Raw genomic sequence first — 20,164 nt, forward strand, 5'->3', positions numbered from 1 at the left:
CATGATCTATAGACTTGGCAGTCATTTGCTTAGAGATGACAATTGAACCACTAAGAGCTGATAACCAAGATAGAACGTGTAGACAAAGAAGAGAAAGAGCCTGAAAAAAGCCTTGGAGGTCACCTACACTCGATGGGCAAGAAGTGGATGCTGATCCACAGAAAAGACTGGGAAGGTGTGGTCAGAGATGGGGGAAAACCGGGAAAGAAAGTGTCATGCAGCATGCCAGGGAAGTGTAAGAATACCCAGGAGGAAAGGGTGATCTGTAATGTCACAAGCTACCAGAGCTTGGGTACAATGAACACTGAGAGAATGTCACTGAACTTATCTGTTAAGGGATTGCTGGTAACCTTGGAGAAAAAGATGTCACCAGAATGGAAATTTGGGAAGTCAGACTGCAAGGAGAGAGAGAGTAGGAGTAGGTAAGGAAATGGAGTTAACAAGTACAGATGCCTCTTTCCAAGTTTGACTGTGAAAGGAAGAAGAGATGGAGATCAATCAATTGAAGTGATACCAGTGTCTATTGAAGGATGGGGAAGATCTATCTATGTCTGTAGGCAGCAGGAAGGAACAAATGAATAAGAATATATTAAATGAAAGAGAGAGAGAGAGAGAGAGAGAGAGAGAGAGAGAGAGAGAGAGAGAGAGAGAGAGAGAGAGAGAGAGAGAGAGAGAGAGATGCTTCCAGAGGAAATGGAAGGGTGAGATCAAGGATACAAGTGTGGAAGTTGACTTTGGCTTTCTTTTGGCATTCTTCCAGAGAATGAAGCAAAGAATGAGAGGATAAAGAATGACATAGAAGGGATCTGAGTGAGGTGAAGAATAGGAAGAAGAGGGAAAGTATGATTGATAGCCTCATTTTCTCAGTAGGAGAAAGGGTGAATTAATTTTAGTTAGGGACTGATTGAGGTTAGATAATTTTGCAATGGACCCAGTTGACATGGTCATGTGACTTTTTCCTATTGTGCTCAGAATTCAAGTAGAAGCAGAGTAGATGCATGGTGAGGGTAACCCAGTGTCATATTTTAACTAGGCATATGCAATGATAGGGCAAGAAGTAAGGAATTCACAGGTAGAGGGTATGATGAGCTAGTCAACCACAGGGTCAAGATTGTGAATGGTGGAAAGTGAGTCTAGAGAAGGGGTGAGAGACTGGAAGAAGGAGGAGGAAAGGAAGGACTGGAGATCGTAATTAGGATGAAAAATAGATTTAGGAGGAATGAGGCAGAAGGAGAGATGGAAGGACAGAAGGTTATGATTAGAGAAATTAATTTCAATATTCTAGGCCATGGTGTTTGGCTAGTTATAGGAGATGGTGCTAACCAATGTGTGACTATCCCAATGAGCAGCTGAAGAGGCATGAAGACCCGGGCCATGGGAGCTGAGGTGGATGAAATGGGAGACCCAAATACTCTGGGTGACATCAATGGGTATGTTTAAGTCTCCAAACATGAGAGCAGTGGCTAGGATGGAGAGGAATACTATGAGTTACATACCGAATCCCTTGAGAAAAGAGGGATAATGGCCTGGTGACCGTTTGGTAACTGAAACAAAAGACTTGGACTACATGATGGTAAGGGATGAGGACCACTTTCAGGGAGACATTCCTGAGTGAGGGGAGCAATGAGACACTATGGAAGTTGCAGTGAGGAGCCAGGAATACCCCTCTTTCTTCTCCGCCTGGCTTAGAGGGTTGGGAAAAAATAGGAAAGAAAGACTCTTTGGGGCATTAGAGAGGGTAGCTAGGGAGTCAGCATCTTCCCTGGGGAGATGGCTTGTATAAAGATGGAAAGATTGTGATACGAAAAGATGAAGGGAAGTTAGTTCTCACTGGTGGGAGTGAGGCTAGGGATGGCTCCAGGTCTGAGGCAGCCAGGTAGTCTGGTGAATGGGGGGCTGGACCTGGAGGCAGGAAGACCTGAGTGTGAATCCTGTCTTAGACACTCCTAGCTATGTGACCCTGGACAAGTCATTTCATTTCTCTGTGCTTCCCATTTCTTCATCCATAAAATGAGTGAATTGGACTCAGTGGTCTTTAAGGTACTTTCCAGCTTTCAGTCTATGGTCCTTTGAGCCGTAATGGAAAGGGGGTGGAGGAATATTAGAGGGGCATGGTTAAGGTAGATGGGAACGAAAGTATGGAGAAGGGAGGGAGCAAAAAATAGAGTCCAGAATATAAGAGTTAGATGAGTCCTTGGAATATAGAACATAGGAAGGGAAGAAAACCTAGGTCATAGAATCATAGTACCAGCCACCTGGAAGGGACCAGATGGATGATCTAGCCTAACCTTCCTATTTTACAAAAGTAAGGGTCAGAGAAAGGAGCTGTGCTTGGACTAGAACCCAGGCTTCCAAGGTAGACTTTCCAAGGTACCACACTGCCCCCTAGAGGAGGAGATGAGAGTTCGTGGAGATGAGAAGCCTGGCAGGGTTTCCTCTACAGACAAAAGGAAATTATAGCTCCTGGGAACAGACCAGGAAGGAGCCAACCCTCCGAAGGGGGCCTGGAAAATGCCTGGAAAGCAGTGAGAACCAGGGAGGCGGCGACATTCCCTCAAAGAAACCACAGAGGGGCTATTTGCAGAGCTGTCTGTAGAGGAAGTCAGCCAACTCCCTTAGCCCAGGCTGAGCCTCCTCGGAGCCCCCCACTGCAGAGAGATCTCAGTCGCTCTTCCCAGAATTAAAGGGGAAAAAAACCCAGAGGGAAGCATCACACACACACTGCCATGTCTTCTCCGGCAAGCGACAGGAAGAGGCCAGGCAGCATTTGATTACGAGCTCCCGACCTTCCCTGGGAAAGGCTAAGCTAACAGCCCAGTGGTAGAAATGTCTGCGGACAATGTCATTCTTTGAAAATGTCAAGGTCTCCTTTCTGCTCCCTCCCTGCCTAGGGCCTAGGCAGTCTCTCCAATGTTTCAAAGGTTAAGGAGTCCATCAGACACTCGGGAAGGGGGCCAGGCGCCCTGCAACCAGATGGGATCAGCACCAGGCCTGGGAGGAAGGCCAAACCACTTTTCTCAGTCTTCCTCCTTAGGAGGAGAAATCCACAGAGGCTCTTAGGGACCTGGGAAGGGGGGCGGGTTGCAACTGGCACAGGTTGGGGTTTGGTGGGGGGTGAAATGCAGGCATTTCTTTCTGAGTGCTCAAACTCAGTTGGAAAGGTTGAGAGGAATGGAAGATGGGCTAGGAAAAACTTCTTCTTCTTCTTCTCCTTCTTCTTCTCCTTCTCCTTCTTCTTCTCCTTCTCCTTCTCCTTCTTCTTCTCCTTCTCCTCCTTCTTCTCTTCCTCCTCCTCCTCCTCCTTCTGCATTTCTATCCAAGTATTCAAACTTAGTTGGAGAGGGTTTAGAGGACCACAGTGAGGACTACAGTGGTCTAAGAATAAGAATGGTGATGATGGTAGTGGTGGTGGTGGTGGTGGTGGTGGTGATGACTATTAATTAATAGTATTTGTCTCCCCTCTGACACATAATTGCTTATGTGGCCCCTGACATACTGACTGGATAAGTCTCATAACATCCCAGTTGTCTAGGTAACAATAACATGGGGTTCTTAACCTGGGGGTCACACACAAGGAATCAATGGATCTCTTTCAAGGGTGGTCTATGAACTTGGATGAGAAAAAATGTCATCTTTATTTTTTTATAAATTTTAAAAAATAATTAATTTTAAAATAAAATATGATTTAAAAATAAAAATCATTTATTTTTTCATTTATAGCCTCTAAAAATTTAGCATTTCATGTATTTTATTTTTAATATTAAAAATACATTTTTTTCCTGAGGAATCCATAGGTTTCCCCAGAGTGCCAAAGGAGTTCATGACCCCCAAAAGGTTCAGAATCCCTATTCTAAGACCTTAAGTTGAATTGAAGGGGAAGATCTATATGTGTAGAAGGAAGTTCCTCTATCCCAAGTCTTGCTCCTTCTCAACCCTCTTATTTTATAGATGAAGAACTGAGGTTTAGGGAAGATAAATGGGCTGATGAGTTGCCCAGGGTCACACAGTCATTGACTAAGTCAATAAGCTTTTATTAAATGTTTACTCTGTACCAGGTGTAAGTGCTAAAAGTGCTGGAGAAACAAAAAAGGGCAACACCAGCTCCTGCCCTCAAGGGTTCACTTTTTTTTTTTTTTGCAGGGCAATGAGGGTTAAGTGATTTGCCCAGGGTCATACAGCTAATTAAGTGTCAAGTGTCTGAGGCCAGATTTGAACTCCGGTCCAATCCAGGGCCAGTGCTTTATCCACTGTGCCACCAAGCTGCCTCAAGGGGTTCACTTTTTAGTGCAGAGACAAGACTTCAATTTCACAGATGAGGAATCCTCTGAGGTCCTAGGAGTTTGGGGGTTTTGCCCAAGGTGATAAAGGTAGTATTGTTTGGAGCTGAAACCTGACCCCATGTCTGCCCTTTGATTCTAAATCTAAACTGGGGTTCTTCCTTCACATTGCACTGCTTCTGGATATATGTTTTTGAAGATGACTAGCAATCTGTGAGACAGCTGGGTGGCACAGTGGATTGCATGCTGGACCTGGAGTCAAGAAGACTTGAGTTCAAATCTACCCACAGATACTTCCTAGCTGTGTGACCCTGGGAAAGTCATTTAACCCTCTTTACCTCAGTTTCCTCATTTGTAAGATTAACTGGAGGAAGAAATGGCAGACCACTCCAGTATCTTTGCTAAGAAAGCTCCAAATGAGGTCATGGAGAATTGGACACAATTCAGCAACAACAACAACAAAGCACTCTTTAAAAAGTCTAGGATTTATAGGTTTAGAATTGAAAGGGATCTTAGAGTCCAATCCCTTCATTTTACATATGAGGGAACGGAGACCCAGAGAGGTTCAATTCAATTCAAAAAATATTTATTAAGTGCTACTATGTGCCAGTCACTGTGCTAAATTCTGAGGTAGGATTAGAACCCAAGTCTTCCTGAGGTCAAGAACAGTGTTCTATCTGCTATAATCCAGGAATATCATTTACTAAGGGACAGAGGGATCCCAGGGAAAGAGTGTGCCTAAGATGAAATCATGGATCTCTGGTCACAATAAACAATAACAATAACAAAACCCCTTCACACCTGCATGGCTATTTCACACCTCTCGGAAGTCTTTCCAATCCTTTATTTTATCTGAACCTCATAGCTCTGGGAAGCAGACACTATCACTTTCATTTTAAGGTGCCACAGTCAGAAGAGGGGAGGTGACTTGACCCAGGTGACCTAATGATGGTGGAGCTGGGATTTGAACCAAGGTCAGTGCTCTTTCATCTCCACTAATGAACACATGATTGACTCTTATCACTACCTCTAGGTTCCATCAAACATAGCCTCAGTTGGTGCTTGGGCAGAGCAAGGGATTATCCTAGAACTCCATGAGATACCCAAAGACTTATGAACTCATTTCACAGATGTTAAAACTGAGGCCAAGGGAATCTAAGTGATTTGTCTAAGTTCATAAAAGTAGGTGGGATTGGAACTCTGGTTCTCCTCCTCCTCTTAAGTCATTGCCCTTTTTACTGTACACTGCTGGCTGAAACTAGAACCCAGGGCCCCTGGATCCCGGGTCCATATTCTTTCTGCTATACTGTACTGCCAACTGTTCACTATTGCATTTCTACGAACTGGTTAGAAAATTCTACAGATGCCCCTTGGGATTTGCGAAGAACTCTATAGGCCTGATGATCCCACATTGCATTATTGTAAATATTTCTGCTTGGGGGTATCAGTGTCTCAGTCCTATCCTTGTACCTTCTACCCTTTAAATTCCTTCCCTTCCCCATCCTCCCATAAATAGGTAATCTGAACATGAGACAAAAAGCAAAGGTCTCAAGTGCCAATACAACCCAGGTTAGGGGAAGAGGGGGAGCCAGCACCCACTCAGGCCCTGAACTCAAGTAGCTTTACCTTGGCTCCCGTAGCCGCCCTCTGCCCCAGAGCCATCCCATGACTCCATGGCGCTGTCTATGCTGGGCACCGTGGTGGCGTAGATCTCGGCCAGTTTGCCGGGCTTCTGTGCCTCACTGAGTTCTTCCTCTGTGTCACTGGTTTCATTCAAGCTCCCTGACTTCTTAGGGTAGGAGCCTCCTGAAAATGACAGAGCAAAATGTTCTTGTTAGAATTCAGGGACTGATGAGGACTATCTCTGGGACAAAATAGATCTCCCCAACTCCTGCTAAATCCAGTGAAAATAAAGAGAAAAAAGAAGGAGGAGAAGGAAGGAAAGAAGGAAGGAAGGAAGGAACGAAGGAAGGAAGGAAGGAAGGAAGGAAGGAAGGAAGGAAGGAAGGAAGGTAGGAAGGAAGGAAGGAAGGAAGGGAGGAAGGGAGGAAGGGAGGGAGGGAGGGAGGGAGGAAAGGAAGGAAGAAAGGAAAGGAAGGAAGGAAGAGAAAGAAAGAAAGAAGGAAGGAAAGGAAGGAAGGAAGGAAGAAAGAAAAGAAAGAAAGAAAGAGAAAAAGAATATAAATTAAAGAAAAGAAAAGAAAGAGAGAAGCAACTTATGACTTCACACCTCCAGATGGAGGTGCATTCCTTTACAGTCATGCCTGTCATAGGCCATCCTTATTTAAATGAGGCTGTCACCATCAGTCAGACTTACTTTTATAGATAGAATCATAGACCTGGAAGGAAATTTAAAGTATGGATTGTCTGAGTGGAAAGGGACCTCAGGACACCGAAAGACAGGGCTAGCAGGCCCATTGGCTCACAGTATGTTGGAACTGGAAGGAACCTTATCATAGACTGCTGACTTGACATGATGGTGTCTGCCTGTAATTTATGCTATTAGAGATGCTGAGGCTAAAAGATTACTTGAGCTCAGTTCTGAGCCAGGGTAAACTAAGCTGACTAAACTAAATCTGGTACCAACATGTTAAACCCCCAAGAGCAGAGTCGGGTTTGCACTAGGCTGCTTAAAGAGGGATGTACCAGCTCTGGTTAAAATAGCTGCTGCACTTTCATCCTGGATGAGAGAGGGAGACTCAGATTTCAACCTCTCTTCCTTCCTTTCCTCTCCCCATTCTCTCAAAAAAAGGGGGGACACAGACTATTAAAGAATCAAATCATAGAAAAGGAAGGGATACAGAACATAGGATTTTAGATTTGGGAAGAACCATACAGATCATCTTGTCCAATCCTGTTGTATCACAGATAACAAAACTGAAGCAAAGAGAGGGGAGCTGAGCCCACATTAGACCCTAAGTCAATAGAATCCCAGGAAAAATAAAATTCTTTCACACACACACCCACCAACCCATCCACATTCATACAGACACACATGTGCATGCACATCATGCCGATCAAAGACTTTGTGTCTCTGCTATGTTCTGGAAGACCAACTGCTAACACAATGGGGGAGGCAAGCCAGTTGAACTTAGTGTTCTCCCCCACCCCCAAAGGTAGCAGCTGCTGCTTAGACCCTAAGGCTGGTACTAACCTCTCTCTGCACCTAAGTCTGCCTGCTGGAGGTAACAGATAAAAGCAGAGAGAGGCTAGTCTTAACCTGACTTGGTAGTGATTTAACCATGGTTGGTTTTTGTTTGTTTGTTTTTGCTTTTTTTTTTTTGGCAGGGCAATGAGGGTTAAGTGACTTGCCTGGGATAACACAGCTGGTAAGTGTCAAGTGTCTGAGGCTGTATTTGAACTCAGGTCCTCCTGAATCCAGGGCTGGTGCTCTATCCACTGAGCCACCTAGCTGCACCCTAACCATGGGTTTTGAAGAAGCATGAACCAGCAGGCAGGAGAGACCAAAGTGTTGAGGGTCAGTGATACTCTGGCTTTGGGTTTCCCTACATATCTATGTTTATGCTCTCCTGTGTTGTATGTTAACTGGGAGAGTCAGAAGTTTTAGGCACTCTCTATACCAAAGGGCTGGATCAGGCTCTGACAGAGAAGAGGAGAAATGTTCTGATTTATAAGTGGCTCAATTCTGTAAATCTACATGGTATCTTTCCTTAAAGGATTTCAAAGCATCTGCAGCCTAGTGGTGTGCTGAAACCAGCTCCAACATACTTACAAAATCTGATCGTTAAACTCTTCAGTGTGAATATTTATACCTTGGAAAATGAAAAACACCACAAATCAGAGCTTGATTATTTTGTTGATTTTCCAGACTTAAGAAAGTGAGGCAGAAAAATCACACAGATTAAAGTTAAAAGTATTTCATGCATATATATTTTTTTTCCTTTGGAGAGCTGATTGTTAAACATTTACCAGCATATCTTTGATGTAGTCCTTCTGATGTACCAATGTGGCAAGGATTGGATAGTACTCATTCTTTACATCTTACAGATGGTGCACCTGAGGCACAGAGAGGTTAGGCAACTAGTCCAGAATCCCACAGCAAGTCACTGACACAGCTAAGGATGTAATTTTTTTCCCCCTTTGGTCTCCTTCAAACTTCCATCCCTGCTTTAGAATAATCACTATTTTATAGGTTTTTTTCCCTAGTAGGTCCATCATCATAGTACCACTCATAATATGGATAGCTAACAGACACTTTAGTTCTTGCTCAACCCTTTCATTTTACACATGAGGAAAATGAGACCTGGATAAGGGAAATGATTTGCCCTGGGTCACATACCAGAACTCGAAACAAAATGAGTGTTAAGCCATCTCAATATAAAGAAGAGATGACTTTTTGGGAGCTGTCCAGTGATGCTCTGGTCCTCACATGAGTCTGTGAACTCATCCGTGCCTGCCCATTTTATGTTATCCTATAAATTCACCAAACTCACTCCCCTACCCCCCAGCCAAGTATGTTTGAAGTCTTTCAGCACATTCCAAAAGAGAGGTGGGGTATGTGTGTGATAAAACCCAATGTGAAGGAAAATAGGGAGTGTCTTTCATGTAGTGGATGCTCCATTTCCTATTCCTAACCCTTGCCCCACTCCCAGAAACTTAAGCTACTTTTATCTATAAGAGATATGGTGATATACTCACGCTCCATTTGCTTTTTGATCTTTAGGGTGACTGTTTCCCCTGCCATTTGGAGGAGATGAATGGCTTCACTGAGGGGCTTGCCCTTAAGGCTCACATTATTGATGGCTAAGATCCGGTCACCAACATGGATGGCTCCAGTCCTAAGGAGATGGCACAAAGACACAGGGGCTGGCATTAGATGCAGCAAACTGTCTCTCAGAGCCCACAGGTGATGCAGTCTGAAGGGTCAAACCAATTTCTTGCTTGGCATTCAGGACCTCACAACCTGGATAGGTAAGGGGGAGTCTGCCAGAGGCAAAAATCCATCATTCTTGCCCAGGCTCAATGTTCCATCTCTCACCTCTATGCCTTTGTATAAATGGTCATCCATGCCTGAAATGCATTTCTTCACCCCTATTTCTATGAAATCCATAGCTTTAGAATATAACAATAGAGTATATAGAATCTATATCCATAGAATCTATATTTTATTAATTTTTTTTGCAGGGCAACAAGGGATAAGTGACTTGCCCAGGGTCACACTGCTAGTAAGTGTCAAGTGCCTGAGACTGGGTTTGAACTCAGGTCCTCCTGAATCCAGGGCCAGTACTTTATCTACTGTGCCACCTAGCTGCCCCCTCCATAGAATATATAGAATCTAAATCTATAAAATATATAACATCTTTATCAATATAATGTAGAGAATGTATAGACTATATCAATAGAATATGGAGAAAATATATAGACTCTATGTCACTAGAATATAGATAAAGAATATATAGAATGGTAATCTTTTTCATAATCACACATGTATAATGTGTAGCTGATTGCTTACTGCATCAGGGAGTGGGGAGGGTAGAGAGGGAAGAAGGGGTAGAATTTGAAACTCAAAAATTTAAATAAAATATTTATTAAAAGTAAATAAAGCATATATAGAATCTATATCAATTGTTTGTCCTTCATATTCTGGAAGAGGACCATGACATCAAGTGATGTCATGACTTGCAGTGAATTGGATTTAAGTGAGGGAAGGCTGTGCAAGGTCACCAACCTCATTCTCTCCTCCAGAGCCATCTGGATCCAGTGGCAAGATATAGATCCGGATGGCTGGAGATGGCCCAGGATGTTTAAGGCAAATGGGGTTAAGTGACTTGCCCAGGTTCACATAGCTACTAAGTGTTTGAGGTCAGATTTGAAGTCAGGCCCTCCCAACTTCAGTTCCAGTACTCTATCCACTGTATCACCTAGCTGCCTCCAATCTATATCAATAGAACATAGATATAGAATATGTAGAATCTATATCCATAGAATCCCAAACTTCCTTTAAAGTACAGGTCCTGCTCTAATTAGCATTCTCCCTCTTGAAATTACTTTGTATCACTTTGTGTGTACTTATTTGTACACATGTTATGCCCTTCAGTAGAATATAAGTTCCCTGAGGGCAGGAGTGATTTCATTCTTATCTTCATACTCCTAGTGCCCAGAATAACAGTTACTCTAAATCGCTTTTGCTCAATTGTTGAATTAAAGAATTCTCTTTGTAGGTCTGGGTCTGCTCTTCCCATAGTCCCCATTCTCTTCCTTCTCTGGGTTCACCCAGTCAACCAAATTTGGGGTAGTTCAGGACCTATCCCCTCTTCTGCCTGCCCACCTCTCTGCCTTAGCATAGTCTCCCTTCTGCCTGGTACAACCCTACCTATCCTTCAAGGGCCATCGTAAGTACCAGTTTCCCCATGATGCCTTCCCCTGACCATTCCAGATGTCATAGGAAAGCATATATCATGGTATCTACCAGACAACTTATCACATAAGCAAATATGTATCTTTGTGTTGTTTCATGTGTATTAGTTTTATTTGATGAGTTGTGAGACTGAAGTACCCAAGGACTGTTATTCATTTTTTGTAATCCTTGGAAAGCCCAGTATGATGCAATCATATAAAAAACATTTGCCAACTGAATTGTTCCTAAACTTTCCAAATCATCTGTCAGGTGGTCAAGGACCTGACTGCTCTGTGCCAGGGACATTCAAGGTTTTTCTTGGCCATTCCCTATTTTCTCTGATAAGGCTATCTAGCCTGTGACAATGAGCGGAGACCCTAAACATGAAAGATCATAGACTTTAGAAGCCACAGCTAGAAGAGATCTTGGAATATGGAACCCTAGAGCTTAGAAATAAGCTCCTGGGGCAGGTAGGTGGCACAGTGGATAGAGCACTGGCCCTGGATTCAGGAGGACCTGAGTTCAAATCCGGCCTCAGACATTTAACACTTACTAGCTGTGTGACCCTGGGCAAGTCACTTAACCCTAATTGCCTCACACCAAAAAAAAAGAAAGAAAGAAAGAAAAGAAAAGAAATAAGCTCCTTTCACCCCTCACTTTATAGAGCAGGACACTGAAGCCTAGAGGAGATGAAGGTAAGTTGCCCAAAGTCACAAGACTAGTTTGTTAAAGTGTTGGGCAAAAAACCAAGGCGTCCTGACTCAGTCAATCATAAAGTTCTTCCTGCAGTATTGTGGAAAGAGTTCTACATGCAGGGCAGAAGATAGGACTTCAAATCCCAGATCTGCCCCAGGTATTGACTATATGACACTGGGTGGGCCTCCATCCCCTCCTCTGTAAAATGAGGTTGGACCAGGTGACATCTCCTTTCGGGTCCTCTCCAGCCTACATCCTATGAACTAACCCCCAAACTGTTTCCCTTATCTTTGTGAGAAAATAATGGTTTTTTGAAGGCCTCCCACTCAAGAGAGCCTTGCCTGACCTATTTTAAAGCCAGCCCAGAGTCAGTAGAATTGCAAAAGAAATGTATATTGACCTTCCTGACTACCTAAAACAAGTTAACTCACTTAGGCGACTGCCCCAAGTCATGTCAACCAACAGACTGGCCAATTAGCTTGTATCAATGTGCAGTGACCCACCTCTACCTGAGAGAGGATAAAAATCTTTGCTGGGAGGGAGGTCACTCTCTTCTCTCCCCTACTCTTCTCACTGGGCCTCTCCCCATCCTGAGATTTTATGCTGGGCCTGGGATGCTGGAGGAGGCAGCCACATGCCCCACCCCCTCTTTTCTAACTAGGTATGTAGGGATTCTAATTCTGGAGCAATGTGCTCTCTCTCTTTACTAACATTTAATATAATTTAATAAATGTTTAATGACCTAAACTGGTGCAGCAGCCTCTAATTTATAAGTAGCAATATATTAGAAACCCCGGCTAGGTTCCCTATAACTTAGGACAGAGATAGGCACCTCCATATATTTTCAAATGACACATCACTCAGCTGTTTCAGAACCATTCAACAATTCTTTCTCTTCCCAGTCTCTTGCAGATGCAGAGTCATTGCACTTTGGGTCTTCCAGGGACCTCAGCGGCCCAAACCATGCCTGAAAAACAATTCTCTTTTCCCCGTACCTAACTATTGATCACCTAGTCTTTGTCCGAAGTTCCCACCAAAGGGCATCTCCAGCCCCTTCCAAGGCAGCCCAGTCTGCGTGGGTACAGTGCACATCATTAGAGGTGTTTGATGACATCCAGCCTAAATCAATCCCCCCCCACTGTTCCTTGTTCTTCCCTTGGGGGCCAAGCAGAACCAACCCAATGCCCTTCCATGGGATAAATATATGAAGACACAGAGTAGGCCTCCTCTAAGGCATCTCTGTCCTAGGTTCCTTTAACCAGTCCTCCTATAGCAAGAACTCAAGACCCTTTACCATCCTGGCTGCCCTCTACTAGATGCTTCCTGACTTCTCCATGTGCTTCCTAAACTTTAGGACTTCAGACCCAACACAAAACTCCAGATCTGGTCTGATCAGGCAGAAGGACCATGAGATCTTGCCTCCTGGACAGGATGCCTCTTTTGGGGCCACTAGGTGGCACCATAGTGCACAGAGTGCTGGATTTCGAGTCAACAAGTCCTGAGCTCAATTTCGGCTTCAGACACTGCCTGTGTGACCTTAGGGGAGTCATTTAAACCTCTCTCTGCATCAGTTTACTCATCTGTGAAATGGGGATGGTAATAGCACTAATCTAACTAATGTTGTGAGGATCTAATAAGATAAGGTGTAAAGTACTTTGACATTTGATGCTCTGTTCTAAAGTCCTCCTTTTTCCTGTTAGCTCTAATATACCCTATTCTAAGATCACTTCCAGTCCTTGTATTTTCTATCCTAAGGAGAATTCCAAGGTCTGAAATTCTATATTCTAAAGTCCTTTCTAGGTCTAACATTCCCCATTCTAAGGCTTCTTCTCACCCTGACATTCTCTTTTCTAAGAACCCTCTCACATCTGCCATTTCATGTTCTAAGATGCACTATTCTTTCTCTTCTAGCTCTGACAGTCTATTCTGAGATTACTTCCAGTACTGGTATTTTCTATTCTAAAGGGTCCTCCTACATCTGATGTTCTTTGTCCTAAGACCCCTCTTATTTCTGACTGATATAGAGTGAAGTGAGCAGAACCAGGTAAAGGATTCACACTAGATGATCATATTGTACAAATGAATGATTTTGAAAGACTTAAGAACTCTGATCACACAATGATGAGTTATGATTCCAGAGCACCAATCATGAAGAATGCTACCCCCTTATCAATAGAGAGATGATGGACATAACAGGGAGAATGAGACATATTTTTGGACATGGCTAATATCACTTGACTATGCTGATTTGTTAAAATAATTTTGTTTTTCTTTATTTTTCCCTAGTTGTTAGGATAAAAAATAAATGCTAAAATTTTTTAAAAATGGAAAAAACAAATTTAATTAGGAAAAAATGAGGGAATTACATTAGATAATCTTTAAGGTCTTTTCCAAATTTAAATATGTGCTTTATGATGACCTACTTAGGTCTGCTCTTGGTTATATGAGTTATGACTTCTATTGAGTTTTAGGCATAATTCTAAGCTGTAGGAAAGGCATATTTTTATAGGAGCATAAATTTAGAACTTGAAGGGACCCTGAGTCTAACTCTCTCATTTTAAAAATGAGAAAACTGAGGCAAAGAGAAATCAGTGACCTGTCTAAGGTCACACAGATAATAAGTTGCAGAGCTGAGATCCAAACCCAAGTCTTCTCATGTTAGTTCCAGCTTTCTTTCCACTATATCAATGCTATCTCCAAATCTCTCCTTCCAAAAGGGACCAGTGAAGCATCCTTTCTTTTTTGGGGGGTGGGATGGAGCAATGAGGGTTAAGTGACTTGCTCAGGGTCACACAGCTAGTAAGTGTTAAGTGTCTGAGGCCAGATTTGAACTCAGGTCCTGCTGAATCCAGGGCCAGTGTTTTATCCACTGGGCCACCTAGCTACCCCCTTCGTTCTTTCCTTTTGTAGATTTGTGTCCATAGAATAACTAGAGGTCTTGGAAATCTAGATGTGCTTCAAGTCAAAGAAAGCAAACTTTGTCTCAATGTCTAGACAAATTTGCTATGATATTGGAATGAAGTGCCTTTTGAAGCAGCATGGGGGGAAAAAAGCAGTGGTATTCCTTACCACTAAGTGTCTTCAAGTGGAGGCTGGATGAGTATTGTCAGAGATATTGTAGATGGGATTCGTGCCTGGGTTCACCATTCCTTAGAATCTAAAGACTACCCTTAAAAGCGGGACAAAATAGCCTGCAGTCCTGTGATTCTCCACTAGGTGTCAGCACTATCTCCCTGTTCATGCCCAGTATTCTGCAAAAGTCATAAGGGAAATCCATTCACACTCAACAGAGGATGTTTCTCCATTAAAGAATCATTTGTGGAGTTTTATGAAACTAATGGAGGATCCCATCTGGGCCCAAAGTGGTCAATTAACTCTGAGAAGTTTCTAGGCTGACATTTTTCTTGCTCTTGCTATTTAACTAGACCAGTTACTACAATGGAGCAAGAGGAAGTAACTAATTGATTTCTCCTTCATTTAGTTTATTTACATTTCATCTGCTATCTAGTAAGAAGAACATGGGACTAGGAGGTAGGAATACTGGGTTCTAGTACCAGCTCTGCTACCAAATCACTAAACGTGACTTTATTATTTTGGGTTCCTGGGAACCAGAGCTTGGGCAGATACTTCAGTAGATGTCAACACTACTGACGAGAGGGTTTGTTGAGGACACAGACAGGATGAACAAAGTAATAAAGGGCATGTTCAACCTACTCAAGAGAACAATATTGTCAATTCCTTTAGCAACATCCACTTATATGTAGATATATGAATACGCTAATCATAGATTGCTCATAACTCTTCATTGAAGCAACTTTCTTAAGTATCTCTATTTGAAAATATGTCATCATCATAGAATCAGAGTTGGAATGGATCTCAGTGGCCAACTATTCCAACCCATAATGGGAAAAAGAAATTCCTCTACAGCATAAATGACAAGCGGTCAACCAGCTTCTTTCAGATCTATAAGAAAGAGGAATCCATTGCTTCTCAATACAGCATCCTGCCTACTTTGAGACAGCTCTGCTTGCTATGAAATGTTTCCTTTTCATTAAGCTTAAATTCCTCCTTGCAACTCTGACCCATTGTTTTTAGTTCTGCCTTTGGGGCCCCAACTGAATAAATCTAAATCTTCTCATGACATTCCTTCATATCTTGGAAGATATCTCTAATGTCTCTCTACCTCCCTTCAACCCCCAAATCTAGGCTAGAACAATCCTTTTGAATCCCGACTCTGTCATTGTGTGGTGATTATTCATCCCAACTTTGTGCCATCTGCCAATTTGAAAAGTATGCCATCCTATGCCTTTATCTAGTCATTAATTAAGATGATAAAATAGCCAAGGGAAAACATAAATCCCCATAGCATAGCATGAGAGACCTCCTTCCAGGTTGAAACTGGATTAATAATGACTGCTCTTTGGGTCTAGCCTGACAAATAAGCTCTGTATACAACATGGTGTCTAGCATCTAGTGGCCACTAGGTGGCACAGTGACACTATAGTGTCAGGAAGACAATTCAAATTCTGTCTCAGACACCTCCCAGCTGTGCGACCCTGGGCAAGTCACTTAACAACTCTCAGCCTCAGCACCCTTCTCTGTAAAATGGGGATAATAACAGCACATATACCACAGGATTGTTGAAAAAAGCACTCTGTAATCCTTAAAGTTCTATATATTATTGTGTTAAGGAGGAAGTGTGGCATTGTGAATAAATTAAATGAATGAAGATGATTTATTAAGCCTTTATTGTGAATATAGTGGAAGGAGGGTTGAACTTGGAATCAGAAATCCCTTAGTCTGGCAATTCTGCCTTAAATACTTACTAGCTGTGTGACCTTGGGCAAGTCATTTAAACTGTAATGAACCTCGGGTGTTAAATGGGGAGAATAATGACACCTGCTTCCTGGAGCGTTATGAAGCTCAAATGAGATAATGAATGTAAAGCACTTTGCAAACCTTCAAGTGCTCTCGAAATGTCAGTTATGATGATGATTATTATTTGTTATCAGTATTATTAGTATTATTATTAGCCTCCAGTATGGTGATGGCTTCATTTCCTGAGCTTCCCACCACACTCCTGTTGAACCCAGCCATTGTTTAAAGAGCAACGCTTCATATTTATGACAGCCTTGCTGATTGCATGCAGCTCTAGGAAGTGGTAGCAGTACTTTATTAAATGTGACCCGGGGTCACTCAAAAGAGTTTGGCTTTTGTCACCCATGCAAATAAAACCAAGTCAGGAAAGAGCACAGTGATATGTGTTTGGGTAGGACAGCCCGTTGAGCTAGTCCATTAACTCATACATCTGGGTCCGAAGAGGCAGAAGGACAATGAGCTGGGCATAGAATCCAATAGAAAGAGAGAAGGGAGATGGATTGAATCTGGGAAATGGCGCAAAGTTTTCAATAGAAAATGGGGGTGTCTAAGTCAGCTGCTGCATATTACCAGTGATGGCTTGTAAGAAATGGAATACAAGGAACCATGAATGGTGGCAAAAGGAAGTAGGCTGGTCATGTGTCCAAGACTGAGAGAGAACAGCTGGGCAGCCTGAGTGCTTCTCCTTTATCTGCAAAATCATAAAAAGAATCAGAAAAAGGCCTTCAGCATGGGAGGTGCATCCTCTATGAAGGATTTAGGGCAAGGTATGGGGAGGCAGCATGGCCAGGCTTTATTTCAGGAAGACCTGAGTCTGATGCATCCTAGCTATGTGGTCATGGACAAGCCACTTAACTCTCTAAGCCTGAGCAGCTTTTCTAAGTTTGTATTACACAAGAGTTGATGATTTTCATTGGCAGAGGGAATTTCCACACTTGGAGCACCCCTGCAAAGAGGAAATCACAGGTCTAGAGCATTCCTTCTCTGATGAAGGGGAAGGACACACGGGAAGAAAGAGAGAGCATGGTTGGAGGGTTGCAGGCTCCTCTCCTGATTTTTTTTCTTTTCCAGTTCAGAAAGACATAGGGCTTCAGATATTTATATCTGCCAAGGTCTAGAAGAGATACCAAAATGCTAATACAGCTCCCATGGAGATGCCATATCAACCAGAAACCCTAACCTCTCTGGTTAGAGAGATAGGCATGGGTCACTTGCCAGGCCTGGCCTGGCCTTCCATTGCATTTCTACCATCCCTCCATGTGACTTGTGCTTCAAAGATCTGTTCTCGGATGCCCCTCCTTCCTTACTCTCACTGCCCCTTGCCCCTCCCCTTCAGTATTGAGCACTTGCTCCACACATCCTCAATAAGGACTCCAAATTTCTTTCTCAGGCAAAAAGAGAGGCAGCAATGAGAAGGGCCACCGCTAAGGCTGCCTGAACCCATATCAGAACAAAACCCAGGTGTGCATCAAGGAGAGAAATAACACATCTGGAAGAAATAAGGACCCATGCTGCTTCTCCCAGGTGGTCCAGTTTTCCCTCCATTAGATGTGTCTGTTTTTCACTGCATGGTCATCGGAGATATTGGCCATCCTGTAAATTTCTATATTCAGATCCAGCAAACTATGCCCTTCAAGGCTCACCATGGAGTGGGATGAGACCTGGCAAAGGTCTGGGATTAGTTAAGGAGAGAGCAACCAAATTAGTTAGTGGGAGGGCTGCAGGCACCTTCTGGACCTCTCCAGTTATGCATCTCCACTTGGGTCATCATCTCCACTCCCTCCCCTGGGCTGTGGCCAGACCCCCCCGCTCCCACCAAACCTCTCCAGCCTTGCCACTACATGTGTACACCATACCCCTCTTTTCACATTTCCCTAGTATTTGTCTTTCTTATTAAAATGTAAGCTCTTTGAGGGCAGGGACTGGCTTTCTTTTTGTTTATATTTGTATTCTCAGTGCTTTAGCAAATGCTTGTCACATAGTAAGTACTTAATAAATGCTCTGTCCTTTGTCTCTCTGTCTATTCTACAGTACAGTACACAAAAGGTCAGAGATGGGAAAGACTTCAGAGGTCATAGAGTCCAACTCTCCACATTCTGGCTCCCACCTACCTCTCCAATCACCTAATCTACAATCCAGCACCACCTCTTCCAGCACCAACTGATTTCTTTACTTAAATGTTTCTCTCTCTCTCTCTCTCTCTCTCTCTCTCTCTCTCTCTCTCTCTCTCTCTCTCTCTCTCTCTCTCTCTCTCTCCCTCAATCTTTATTTGAATTAGATCAAAACTGAAGGCCATAGAAGGGAAATGTTTTTCCCAAGGTCCCACAGTAACTTAGAGGCAGATTAAGAATTAGGACCTAGACCTCCAGAACCCCAGGCCAGTACTCCTTTCATTGCAAAACAGCTGTCTTTTGGGATTCAAGCTCCCTTATAGATGTAGTTACGTGGTCTAGCAGGAAGAAAAAAAATCCAATCAAATATTAGATTTGGAATCAAAGGACTAGGCTTCAAACCTTGACTCTGATACAAAGTATGTGACACTAGGCAAATTGCTTGACCTCTCAGAGCCTCAGCTCAATCATCTGTAATGGGAGTGGCTGGGACTAGATGACCTCTGTGGTCCTTCTCAGCTCCATGATCCCATGGAAAGATCTTTCTTATTGTATGAGAACCATTCACCTCCCAGTGAACCTCTGGGTAATTGCTGGTCACTGGTTAGGAAGAAGAAGCAGATGAGAAAAGAGAAGGTTAGAATTGATGTCACTCTCTTCTCTCCTCTGGTCAGTGCCCTTTGTAGGTCATTAATTCCTTCGGAAGAAAACAAACATCTACAAGTACATTAATCAAAGGATCAGATGAGACTGAAGTTTAGAAATTTGTAAACCGTATCAAAGCCATAGACTCATAAAAGGCATCTAATCTACCCAGTCAATGCAGGAATTCTCTCTCCAGCACTCTGGGCAATAGGGGAGCAGAGGTACACCTCATCTGCTTGAATAGTTAGCAGGACAAATGCTCATTTTGGAGTTGGAAAAACTGGATCCACATCCCACTTCTGATGTTTGTGACCGTGGGCAAATCACATCATTCCTCTGGGTCTCAGCTTCCTCATGTATAAAAAGGAGTAGCTAGCCTCTGAGGATCCTTCCCGCTCTAGATGCAGGATCTTATGACTTCCAAGGAAAGGGAGCCACTCCCTATAAAGGCAGCTCATTCCTTGGCGGGATAGCTGTCATATTTAAGAAATGCTTCCTTCTATTGACTTGGTCTTTCTTTCTGTAACTTTCATGCAGAGCTCCTGGTTTTTTTTTTTCCTATGAAGAGCAAATCTACTCCCTGTCACATACGGCTAACCTTTCAATCATTGGAGATATTACACACTCATCGCATTCTCTTCTACAGTCTAGACATCTCCAAGTCTTTTGAAGCAACCAGCATTTCTCACACACTTACCATGGGCTATCCCAGTGGAAGAGATTAAGTGTGTAACAAAATCTACGAAAGAAGTCAGGAACCCTCAAAATCTGTGGCTTCTCTTCTTAACACTGCTCCAAATCCCCACCATTAATAGCAAAAAGAGACTTGCTATTCTGTGGACCACACACAATAAATACTTATCCCAGGCTACTTTTCTCAGATACTTGAATAGCCGTTATCTGTAGACTCTTTGCGCAAAGAAAAATGAATAGGCTTGGGGCAGCAAGACTCTAAGACGAGGTCAAATCTTGTCTCAGAAACTTGGCAGTCAGGCATTTTCACTGGCTGTCCCCATGCTTGGAATGCCCTCTCTCTTCATCTCCACCTCTTGGCTTGTCTGGCCTCCTTCAAGTCCCAGCTACAATTTCACCTTCTATAGTAAACCTTCACCACTTCCCTTAATTCTAGTGCCTTCCCTCTGATGAGCATTTTTAATTTATTCTCTGAATAGCTTATTGGTACATGGTCATCTGTGTTA

At 43.1% G+C, this 20,164-nt stretch overlaps 1 protein-coding gene across 1 annotated transcript in view; it reads right to left on the minus strand.

Annotated features, from left to right (window-relative positions):
• GRIP2 (glutamate receptor interacting protein 2) overlaps window positions 1-20,164 on the minus strand; it is a 409,705-nt gene that overhangs the window by 25,709 nt on the left and 363,832 nt on the right. The window contains exons 18-19 of the mRNA XM_043977635.1: window positions 8,937-9,076; window positions 5,904-6,083 (exon numbers count right to left, since the gene is read on the minus strand). Coding sequence (XP_043833570.1) covers window positions 5,904-6,083; window positions 8,937-9,076 — 320 coding nt within the window. The remainder of the gene's footprint in view (window positions 1-5,903; window positions 6,084-8,936; window positions 9,077-20,164) is intronic.

This window comes from Dromiciops gliroides, chromosome 1 (genome assembly GCF_019393635.1).
Source record: "Dromiciops gliroides isolate mDroGli1 chromosome 1, mDroGli1.pri, whole genome shotgun sequence".
Classification (NCBI taxonomy): Eukaryota; Metazoa; Chordata; class Mammalia; order Microbiotheria; family Microbiotheriidae; genus Dromiciops; species Dromiciops gliroides.